This window comes from Morus notabilis, unplaced genomic scaffold, assembly GCF_000414095.1.
Source record: "Morus notabilis unplaced genomic scaffold, ASM41409v2 Scaffold100, whole genome shotgun sequence".
NCBI classification, from domain to species: domain Eukaryota; kingdom Viridiplantae; phylum Streptophyta; class Magnoliopsida; order Rosales; family Moraceae; genus Morus; species Morus notabilis.
In genome coordinates this window covers 1151767-1164531 of record NW_010361820.1, presented here as the reverse complement: position 1 = coordinate 1164531, position 12765 = coordinate 1151767, and the positions used below count along the sequence as shown (strand labels likewise).

Sequence of the window (12765 nt, the reverse complement as noted above, 5' to 3'; positions counted from 1 at the left end):
AAATGCACTTTTTCGTTTTAATTCTGATTGAGATGATTTTTTTCTATGCGTTGACAACGAAAAGACGAATAAAACCCCACCCATATACCCTATTAAAATTTTTCATCAACATTGAGTTTTTATTAAAATACTATCTAAATACAAATTTAAGTTTTGACTCACTCAAACACAAACTCAAAAAGATTCTTATCTCAAACCATAACTCAAATGTACACAACCAATCACAAACTCAAGTTACAACTTCAACTCAAGTTATAACTCAAACTCAACTCAAAATCTACACTCAAATCACCTAGCTCAAAAAAGGCAAAAGAACAACCCCTAAGATCTGAAAAACTGAAAACAAATCAAGACATAAATTAATTGAGAATTTTATAACATCATACAAAATTATTTTATCGTTAAATTTAATCATATATTGTTAGATATTCCTTGAATTCCAATAAAATTATCACATTTTTCTTATTCTTATATGATTGTGATGTTATTTAAAAGTTTAAATTTTTATCCTACTAAATCACAAAATTCTCAGATTAAATATGACACGGTTTTTAAAAGAGATTTCAATTACAAAGACATTTTTTCTTTTTTTCTTTTTCTCAAGAGTTACAAAGACATATATTAAATTAAAGGGGTTGTCTTGTTTTCATTAGTTTGATATGTTTCACATGGATTTTATTTTAATATCGGTCTCGGTGCTGGCATAATTAATTCATACCTCAATTTTTGATGTACAATAGGGGCTAACCTGTCAATTTATATAATAAATTTTTTCGGGACACCTAGACGAGTATTTTTAATGAGAAAAAACGAACCAGTAATCTTTTATCTGATCTTTTTTAGCACATTGCTTGTTATTTTAAGTACCTAAATTCTAAAATACTATTTGCTCTAACAAAAAGTCCAATTACTCATTAATCCGGCCAAGCATGGAACTTAGGGTTTGTTTGTAAAGTATACTCAAACTAATAATTTTTAATTTTGACATTTGAAATTAAAAATTTATGTGAGAGTTTTACACTATATCAGACTCAAACAAACGACCCCTTAGAATTTGCAATAAAGTGGGGGTACAATTGCCATTTGAAATTTGACCGGAAGGGTAATTCAGGAAATTAGCTATTGCTGGTAAGTACGCTGTTTCAGTCTACTGGTGGAAGGTACTTATCTATTGGTAATGGAAGAAACAGCAAATCTGATTTATTTTCAGTTTCTTTTGTTCTTTAATATTTTTTATTCACAGTTTTTGCTTTTCTTATTTAGAGAGACAAAGAGACAGAGGTGAAGAAGTAGGTCAGAGAGGGAGAGAGGAGAGAGAGAGTAGATCTGAGAGGAAGGTGTGAAGCTGTGCGGAAATGGCGTCGAAGCTGCTTTTGATTACAGTCTTCATCTTAGACGTCATTGCTTTTGGTCTCGCCGTTGCAGCTGAGCAGAGAAGAAGCAAAGTGAGTATCTTTCTGAGCTATGCTTTGTTTTTCTGTTTGCTTGCTGAGAAAATGAAGAAATTCGAATATCCTATGTGGGTTTAGGACTATTAAACAAAAATCAAAAGGCAACTTGAATATAACACGAGGGTTTTTGTCTATAGACTAAATAAGCTCAGATCTATGGAAAAATATGGTTTTTCGGTTGCATTTGTCAAGAAAATGGCGAACTCCTTCATGTAAATTGAACATAATAGAATTAGATGATTCTATCTCAAATATGTCCTTTTTTTCCGCATATGAACACTTTAGAGTTCGATGTTCATCTGAATTTTATTGAGAAACTAGTTCTTGAGGATTTTGCAACTATATATTCAGGTTTCTAGTTCTGACTTCAGAGGTGTTGGTTATTAAGAGCTCGTTTGGTTCACGCGTTCAAGCCAAGAACAATTATGATTCATTAGCGGGAACAGAAATTTTTAAATTCAAATTCTTTGTGAGATGAAGAACACTCACAGATCAGAATAATGGGTTTAAGTATATGAACGAAAGGGGGCTAAGGCTTGTTTGCAACTCTTTTTATTTTTTTCTATTTTGAAATTAAAAGAATAAATAAAATCGGTGGATAAATCGGTGGGATCTTCTGAGACCTCGGTTATGACTTGTGAGATTTCTATTTTAAAAAGAAAAATTAAATTAATAATTAAAAGTGATATCAAATAAGGCATGATTATGGTAAGATCTAGACAAATGTGAGTATTGGTTGTTGTACCGAAAACTTCTCTTTAAATTCACTTTATGCACCACTCACATTTTTGTCATGGAAAATAATACACGACATAAAACTAAAATATAACTTATTAGGGATTAAAAAAATAGGACAATATTTATTTCAGTTTTACATAGTCCACAGAATTTTAACACATATCCATTCATAATATTCCTGTATGTCATTGCTCAATAAAGCAATTTCCCATTGTACCAACACAATGGCGAAAAGTTTAAGGAATAAGTGAGCCAGGAATCAAAGAAGAAAAATGTTAAATGTTTGTAGTGTAAGTAGTCTCTGCAAAATAATTTGATCCAATTACTTTTTGTATATGACAGGGGTGGGTTGTTACAGACAATGAAAAGAACTACGATTACTGCCAATATGGCTCAGACATTGCAACTGGATATGGGGTTGGAGCATTTTTATTCCTCATGCTAAGTCAGGTCCTCATTATGATCGCAAGCCGATGCTTCTGCTGTGGAAAACCATTGAGCCCTGGAGGGTCAAGGGCCTGGGCAGTTGTCCTTTTCATAGTCTGCTGGTATGTCACAACTCACCGTTACCAAAGATCTGCCATTTCTTGTTCTCAAATATCTCGCTTTAGTTTTCTGTTTTCAACTAGCTTAGTTTAATCCTCATTCTTTTTGGGTGTTTTACTATTTCTTTTAACTGCATTTAAAGCTTATTAAAAATTATGCACCGCACATTTTGGATGTTCTCAAAATTGTAACCTTAGATTTTAATTTCACATCAAATCTATACCTTCTATTGGTTAAATGCTGATTTTGACCACTTAAAACAGCGTTACCCTTTAAAGAGTATCATCAAATGGTTCACTCTATAACTCACAACCAGTAAAGTTGCCATTGTAGGGATCAACATCAAAATTTGATCAAAAGAAGGTATAAATTTGATATGAAAGGGTTAACCCATGGGGTATTGGTTTGGAATGGTCGGGCCTTTGGTTTTGGCCCACAAGGTCTGGGATTCATACAATTGTTGAGAACGTCCAAATTGCAAGGTATACTTTTTTAATAAGCTTAAACTGCACGGTACAAAATAGTAACTTTTTTCTTTCTCAATCATGTATTCTGTCATGTCATGCCATGTCTCAATTTAGATTAGTATTTTTTTTGTAAGGTCAATTTAGGTGAGTATGATAAAGTTATAAAACTAACCCGTAAATTTCAAATTCTAGACAAGGTAACAATTTACACGAGTACTTTGGTTGAACAGGAAATAAGATTTGAGAGTTTAATACCTTACACTTTTCCACAAGAGTTTTTATCTTATTATCTAATTTCTACCCGTATATGAATTTCTTTCAGGGTATTTTTCCTCATTGCTGAAGTGTGCTTGTTGGCGGGTTCAGTGAGGAATGCCTACCATACCAAGTACAGGACCATGTTCAGCATTGATAACCCTCCCTCTTGTGAGACCGTGAGAAAAGGAGTTTTTGCTGCTGGCGCAGCCTTCGTCTTCTTCACCGCAATAGTCTCGGAGTTCTACTACGTTTGCTATTCCAGCGCCAGAGACAGATTCCAGCCGTACGGTGGTGGAGAAACCGGTGTTGGTATGGGAACCTACAAATAGCTTCTTCATCTATGTGATCATAGTGACCTCCATTCAATCGTTCACTTTGTTTTAGATGTGACTGTCTGAACTCCCGTGCATCGATTTTTTGTCCACTCCATCACTTCCATATTTGAGTTTCATTTCTTGGATGAAGGGTTTGGTTTGACTGGTAATAGTCTGTTTTATAGGTGGTCTTCTATAATTTCTTCATTTGAAGTTTATATCAAACAAATTTGTCCTCATTTGTTATACACCTATATTTGTAATAATAGAAGCTTAATAGGAAACTATTGTTTGTGTAGTGTTGATCTCTTGCACATTTATGATTGTGTTTTTCATTTTGTTGTAGTTTTTATGGAATTCTTTAGTGGGAAACCGTAGTAAATAGCATATTTTTAAAACTAAATTAAGTAAATAAAAGATTTTAAAACGATTTAAAGTAAATAATAATTTACGTGAAATGAATTATTTACTGTAAATAATTCATTTATGGTTGGTAAAAAATAACTTGCGTGTAAAAGATCTTAAAAAAAATTTATATGGAAAAAATTCTTTTTACCATTTGATTTTATGTGAAAAAAAAAATATTTTACTAGTTGTAAATGAACTAAAATTAATATAGTTATATAACTAAAAATTAACGGGTTAATGTTTGTAGGACAAACATAAAGGGTACTATTTATGGAGTATTTATTTTCTTTTCTCTAGATATCAAAGATAAAAAGGCAAATAGCTTTGAAGCTTTTAAGGCAATAGCATATTTTTGAAACATTTTTGAAGTAAAAACATATTTTTCAAGTGAAAAACATATTTTTAAAATGATTAAAGTAAATAGCATATTTATTAGTAAATAATTTATTGAACCAACGTAAATTATTTATTTGTATTTACTAATAGATAAATTATTTAGATCCAGTAAATATATCATTTACTTTAATCGTTCCAAGAATATGATATTTACTCAAAAAGCAATTGAAAAATATGCTATCTCCTACATTCTTGTAGATGTTATGTAAATTACACCATTATGAGAGTCTAGTTATTCATCCGTACTACTTATAGTCAAATCTTTCCACAAAAGTAGCATATTAGAATCCCAACTCTCTAAAACCATCCTCTAATTCACCCCAGAGATATTGGGACAGATTTTTATTTATATATGTAATTTGTTGCTTCTTATCTATTACTGTATTATTTGCTAAATAGACATTGATGTCCCGTTCATTTCGCTGATTCAAGTTTAGAATTTGAGTTTTGTTACAGTAAAAAGCTCTCACAAATAATCACATCTAACTTTTTTGCTACAGTAAAAAGCTCTCACGTAAAATTACATCTCAACTCAATTAAAAACTCGAATCAGCGAACTAAACGGGCCTCAATTTGTGCCTTTTACTAGTCTGGACTTGGGTTGAGCACATGCAACAGTCGAATAGCAATCCGTTATTCTGCCACAGTCCCTAATCTACGCGATTGATCTCAAAGTATTACTTCTATCAAGAAATATTAAACAGTCTACTATTTATGGAAGTTGTGCAATCTTGATAACTTACCTTTTAGTGATCTGTCTTTTGCAACTTGTTGAGTTTTTGTGCTTATTTAAGACCAAATTTCTGGGCAATCTTGATATAACTTGCCTATAAAGCAGCAGCATATATGAACAAAAGTTGGTCCATACTCAGATACGTTTGAGCCTACAAAAACATGAGGCTAATTTTGTTGACAAACAAGAGCTGCCGGTAATGATGATTATCATCTGAAGAGGTGGAAGATTCTTGTTGTTTGATGAAATTAATTGTCATTGATCATTTTTGATGTGTGAATAAGTATTTTTCTTTTCATAAGGATCTTCCGTAAAAGAACTAATGGCCGTTTAGTTACAACCTATCCAATGAAGACGCTTATAATTAGAAGTATAGAAATTACCTTTCAAGAGGTGGTCGGAGTAGGGAGTAGGACTAAGAAGTAACCGAAGAAGAACTAATGGCCGTTTAGTTCACACGTTTAAATTTATAATTTTGATTTTAAATTTATATTTTGTGAGAAAATTCACTAAGGAGAACTTTTTTTGTTTAAATTTTTTGTGAGAGAGTAAAATCAGACTCATAATTTAAGTCTTAAAATCAAACGGGCCCTAAAAAGTGGGAGTTAGAGGAGAGAAACGGAATGGAATGTATGTTTGGGTCAGGAAGATATGTTTGGGTCAGGAAAGTGCCGGACATTCTGAATCCAGCATTTGCTTGTAGAAAAAAGAATATTTGCTTTTTTCTTGACGGATTATATAGGTAAGCTCCACTAATAAATCTGTCTTCATGAAGCCCGCTTACAGGCCTAGAATGCACCACTTCAAGTCAGGAAGCAGCTAGGCCCATAGAACTGTCAAGTGTCAACATTGCTACATGTATAACATTTGATTGGCGGACATTATTCGTTTTACAGTAGAGCTGGCAATCTGAGTAACGACACGATGATACGACTTGAAATCTGCATGAAATTAGTGAATTTGAGTTTATCATAAATAAATACGGGTCAAAATCAGGTCGAACCCGTAAAACACGATTAAATAACGTGTCATTTTCAGATTGACCCGCCAACCCGCAATTGACATGTCATAACCCGTTTATTAAACGTGTCATATTTGGGTAACACGAATACACAACTCGTTTATTAACCATTTTATAAACAGATTAAAAAATAGGTTTAGAAATAGGTTAACACGACCCATTTATCACCTATTTTATAAACAGGTTCATAAATAGGTTAACACGACTCATTTATCACCTATTTTATAAACAGGTTGACACGACACGTTTATGGCCTGTTAAATAAACGGGTTATTCGTGTCGTGTCGTGTCAACCCGCCAATATACAGGTCGTGTTTGGGTTTTGTATTTCGACACGATTAATAAATAGGTCGTGTTCATGTCAAACCTATTCGTGTCAACTGAGAGGGTCAACACGACACGAACACAGCCCGTCAACCCGAATTGCAACCCCTATTTTACAGGCTATGTAAATTCCGGGTATCCATGGTTGACGGTGAAAATTTATCAACTCAGAATTTGCCTCATTATAGATCATTTACGCGTTAATTTACACGAATTAAGCAAAAAGTAAATGCATAAGAAGTAAAGAAGACATAAAATTTATAGTGGTTCGGCAGAATATTATTGTCTACGTCCATTGGTGTATGCAATAAATCTCAAGGAATACAAGGAATCTCTCTCAGAGCGAAAAATTGTGCATATAAACTAAATGAGGATTTTATTCTTTATTTATAGGTTCTCTTGTACATTATATCTCTATCTCTAAATCACATCATGAGATAAGCTTCTTTATCCCCTTTTTAGATAAGGATTTACTTAGCTTTATCTCCACATTTAATTATTTGAATTTAAATACATGGTTGTAGTTGATAATCTATATCTGCTCTTTTAGTTGAAGTTGAATATAAGATAAGAGTTATCCTCTCCTGATTTGGTAGGCTTTAAGTTGATCTCGGACTTGTCGATTTCTTTACGTAGACATCTTTATGACCTTTTTGGGACTTCTTGACCACAATCACACAGCTGCTTGGGGACTCCTCATCCAAATGATCTTTCTCTTACCTAGTACTTCTCTACAGGTAAGCTCGATCCTGGCTTTTGGAATTCTTGACGGCTTTACTTCGACAATGTTGGGAATGGTGTTCTAGAATAATGAAATGTAATAGGATATTTATTATTTATTTAATAAAAGAGTTTATTCATTATTTTATTTGCATATATTATTGAATATTTTATGAATATCATTGAAAATTCTATGATTATTTACGTAACCTTAAATATTGTATATAAATATTATATGCGAGAGGATAATATTTAAGGATAATAATCAAAACGATGTTCGTAATGAATTTAATTAAAGTTCGGAATATTTGATTAAAACATTACTACTACATGTCATTTCAATTTAGAATGGAACGGTGTTATCCGCACTATTAATATGGTGAGATATTAAATGAGTGTATTACGCATAATGAGATTGTGTGAAACTAGGACACAAACACAACATGAAATTGTGATAATTTTCGTAAAATATAAGAATTCTAATTGAGTCTATCGATGATCATATATAGAATGATCTTAATCCTGAGTTATTAGCATACTCTTATTTATAGATATGTATCTTTTGATTTACTTGGTACGGATTCTGAAATGTTGAATCTTATTTCTTGTATTTAGGAGACATGATGAAATAGGTAGTCGGGAATGATAATATACGAGATGGAATCCATTCCCTCTTGAGAAATAAGTAGATAAAGAATTTTCTTGATGAGTGATTTGGTACTTGGACTAGTAGGACCTCCAATTCATGAATTTGTTTTATGAATCACTGTCCATTAGAGAATCAATGGTACTCAATGATAAAGATGTAATTAGAGAGGTTAACAGATTTCACCTAACTCTAATTATGAATTATTTATGGAGGATTGATCTATATGTAATGGCTATATCAAATGGACACTTTATAGTTTAGAAGTAAATTATATTTATAATTACGAGAGTGCAATATCAAATAGTATAGTAACTTTTAGAATTAATTAATTAATTAAAGAGTTTTAATTAATTATTAATTTTATTGGAGCTCAGAATTATAGGTCCATGAGTTCCCGCGTAGTCCTTGTAATACTACAAGACACTAAGAGTAAAATGAGAATCTTAGAATCATGCAATTTTAAATAGAACGCTCAAGAATAATTAATTGAGAATTAATTATAAATTAAATAAGGTGATTATTTAAATTTTGGAACACACATGTGGAGGAGTCCACATGGTGTACATGCCCAGCACTATGAGAATCCCTCTGGGATTCAGCTGCTTGTTCTTTAAGTTATCCAATTGACTTATTTGATAAGTTGTCCGATTGGAATTCAAATTAAATTAAGTTTGACTTTAATTGGAATTTGAATTTGAGTCAAAATTAGACTGTACGATAAAGGAGATTTTTTTTCCTTCCCTATTTATAATTTGTACCAACCATAAAGGGGAATATCCTTGTGGTGGCCGGCCCCTATGGATAAGAGAGAGAAGGGATTTTGTTTCCAAAATAAAATAGAAGTGAGAGATAATTATCAAATTTATCTTGGAGATAAAGTTTAGACTTCTTCAAGGAGTCTGATATCTACTCTATAAATAGAAGATTGCAGAAAATTAGAGAAGAAAATTTTTACTCTCCCTACTATATAGTGGCCGGTTTTATTGAGTGAGAAAAAGGAAAATTTTCTCCTAAATTTCACGTCGTGCATGCGTTGGTGTTCGTGAAAAACTTGAGTGTTTGAGTGCTAATCTCATTTTGTTTCAGGTGTGCCCACACACACGTGTTTATAGATTCAAGAAATTGACGAGGAAGATTCGGGTATTCTAAACAAACTTGGAGCGAGGAACGTTCGTGGTCAAAGAACTCAAATTATCGTCATAATCGTTCACTAGGTAAATTTATTCATAAATTAATTTGATTAATTTATTTGTGCATAAATTAATGTATTTTATAGAGTATATCAAAAGTTTATTAAAATTTTTATTATACACAATCCGCTAAATACATGTTTCTAAAAAAAAAAAAAAAAAAAGTTTTTAAAACCAACAGACAAATGGTCAGAAATCTTGACCATGGTGCAACACCCATGAACAGCATTAATCTCCTTTTTCATCCCATTGGCTGAGTTTTGCGTTTTACGAATTCCCCCTTGACAAAACCACTAGTAACTCTCAAGAATGTAACTAGACGAGATATTAAAGTTGAGCTGGAAATCTGCAGCCAACTCGGCAATATCCCTGATGATCCCACCAATCTCATGTTTCACTTTAATGCAACCATTCAAGGGTTATGCACTTACGCTAGTGAATAGTGCAAGTTTTTTATTTCTACAGAATTAAAATCCCGCTATAATCATATTCGTATAAAGTGAATCTTATTAAATGGGCAAGTAAGATCTAACTTAATAGGATCTGCCTTTTATGAGTGATAGATTCTATCAAAAAATGCATGAGAGTGTCACCGGTGTTAGATATCATGGCTAATAGAATATAAGCTATAATTGAATTTATCCCCGGACCATTTTTCAGTTTGAAGTGCCTTGAATTGTTCACCCTAAGTGTACCAAAAGGCTATATATGTTATAAGCTGTACAACTATCGTCCGAATGGTAGAGCAACCGCTCACTGAGCTAGTTGTACTTTCCATATATATCAAGTACATGCATGGCTTTGCCAAGTGAAAGTTCTCCCGGCATCACCGTATGGGCTATATATATCCCAAGGCTAGCTTCCCTACTTTACATTTTACAAGAATACCAAGTGCACTAGTGATAGTACCTGATGTTGAGATTGTGCTACTTCACTTATTATAGAGCTAATATGTTTGTTTAAATTTTTGACACGTTACAATGGTCTTGTAGTCAATTATCCATAATTTTTTTGTTTATATATATATATATATATAGAAATAAAGAAGATTATTAGTATCATCTTGTTTTTTATGTTTTCCTTTATAGTAAAAATTTAGGACTACAACAATAGAACGGATCTGATTTTTATTTAAAAAAAAAATGAGTTTATTTTCACTCTAATCAGATCACAAGTCTAACATCGCACAATAAAATTGATTGAGCATAAACTTTAAAGAGGAATTATGAAATATCAAACCTTTAACTGAACAAAAGAATCAAAAAAAAAAAAAAAAAGACATTCTTATTACTACGTTACTCTATTGACGGTTTTAGTGATGTTGCTTTTACATTGCTCAAAAAGATCCATTAACCATTAATGAATACTGGACACGTGAAGAGTTCCTCTGAAACTATCTAATCATCAAGAAATATGGTTACTACTTACTAGCTAGTTCGAATTCTACTTGTAAGCCTTTCTGTCATGTTCACTTCACTAATTTGAGTTTAAAATTTGAGTTTTACTACAGTAAAAAATTCTCAAAAATAGTCACATCTAACTTTTTTGTTACAGTAAAAAGCTCTCACATAAAATCACATCTTAACTCGAATCAGCGAAGTGAACGGGCATCACATCATAGTTTTTAAAAGTTCCTAATTGGGATTCTTAGAAATAACAGTTATAATCAGTGTTTTTTTCCCCTTTTTAATTTGCTTAAGAAAGATTGATACTTTGTTTCATGTCAAACTAGGATATTCCGTTCTTGACATTCATGATTAATGTCAAAAGCACCAACCCCTAGATGATATTTTATGCTCCATTCGCTGTTTCTTTTTAATCAAATTAACTTAATAAAAGTAAATATATTATAACGAACAGCACAGGGCACATGCAAGCTTTAAACAAGCTAGGAAATGCTATATTGTCATGTAGCTTGATTATAGCTGCCACATGCTCTCAGCTTTCTGCGTAAAATGGCTCTTTCTTTAATGAAAATAATATATAAATATGAAAAATGCCGTTATCTAACGCAAGGAAATTTGGTCTAATTTATATTAACTAAATTTACTGGATAGATTGAATAATTTAGAAAATAATTGGTTTGTTGGAACAAATTAACTTTAGGGGTTAATCTTGCTTTTTTAGTCTATATGAATTATGGGTCAAATATTATTTTGGTTCTTGATGTAGGATTTTTCACACAACGAACGAAAAGCAGAACATTTGTCCCTTAATGCCGAAAGAAAAGACCTTATTAAGTCGACAAATGATCAGATCCCATGTCGAACCTGATGAGGATTGAGGTTGCAGGACAAGTTCCTGGACATCAGAGGATCCTAGTTCGATCCATAATCATGAATCGAGATCGACAAAAAACGTATCGCAGGATTGAGTTCTCTTACTTATAATACAACACGTGTCACGTCACATTTTTCGTCAAGAATTTAATAGACTAAAAAAATTTACAAGAATTACTTGAGTTTGGGTGGAAATTAATTAAAATTAAATTTCAAAGAGTATTTTGTGATAAGATTTGTATTTCAAGGGGTACACATGAAATTTTTCCAAAATTTATTTACTCCGTTATGTAAATTATTTACCAATAAATATGTAGTTTTTTAATATCTATCTATATCTATAATCTATCTATAACTATATAAGAATGTGAATGATGTTACTGTAACACCACTCACAAAATACTATTCCAATTTTTAGTGAAGTTCCTCTTTTTTCTTTTTTCTTTTTTTCTAACCTTTCATTTCAATCCTCTAAAATATACATTTAAAAAATATATCCTTTAGATTTTTTTTTACCCCACTAAAATAATTATTTCAAATACATCCTTATTTGATTTTTTATTTTATTTTATTTCCTAACCTTTCGTTTCAATCCTCTAAAATATACATTTTAGAATACTTTTTTTACTCCAGTAAAATAATTATTTCAAATACATCCCTATTTGAAATTCCTTTGAGTAATTTTAACAAAATAGTTTCATCTATAATATGTTATACTTATCTATACATATATAATATTTGACTTTAACATGGTAATTAAAATTTAACACACGGACGCACGTGAGGTCCAACTAGTATTTTAAAACATACTATATACTTCAAAAAAGTTTCTAATTTACTGCAATTTAAAATGCCGAGATATTTAGGACCCGTTTAGTTCGTTAATTCGAGTTTTTAATTCGAATTAAAATATTACTTTATGTGATAACTTTTTACTATAGCAAAAAAGTTAAATGTGACTGTTTCTGAGAGCTTTTTACTATAGCAAAACTCAAATTCTATGAGTTTTAAGGTTAGATTAATTTTTGCCATGCCATGAGTACTAAAACTATTACAAAATATACTACAATGACATCATTTGAATTTTGTGTACTAAGCAAAATTATACTTATACTTTTGTATATTTCATTCAGTATCTTTAGATTTTGTGAGAGTTTTATAGTTATATATATATATTTGTGATTTTATAGATTTTAAAATTTTTTGATATCTTAGTTGTGTAATAGTTTATAATCTAAGCCTAAAATTCGTGGTGTTTTTATAAAGTGTAA

At 31.4% G+C, this 12765-nt stretch overlaps 1 protein-coding gene across 1 annotated transcript; it reads left to right on the top strand.

Moving 5' to 3' along the window:
- The first annotated feature begins 1208 nt into the window (after positions 1-1208).
- Positions 1209-4081, top strand: LOC21408358. The gene is made up of 3 exons (XM_010100710.2): positions 1209-1445; positions 2532-2737; positions 3525-4081. Exons 1-3 carry the CDS (start codon positions 1356-1358, stop codon positions 3787-3789), a joined length of 561 nt encoding a protein of 186 aa, XP_010099012.1. The 5' UTR covers positions 1209-1355; the 3' UTR covers positions 3790-4081.
- The last annotated feature ends 8684 nt before the right edge of the window (positions 4082-12765 follow it).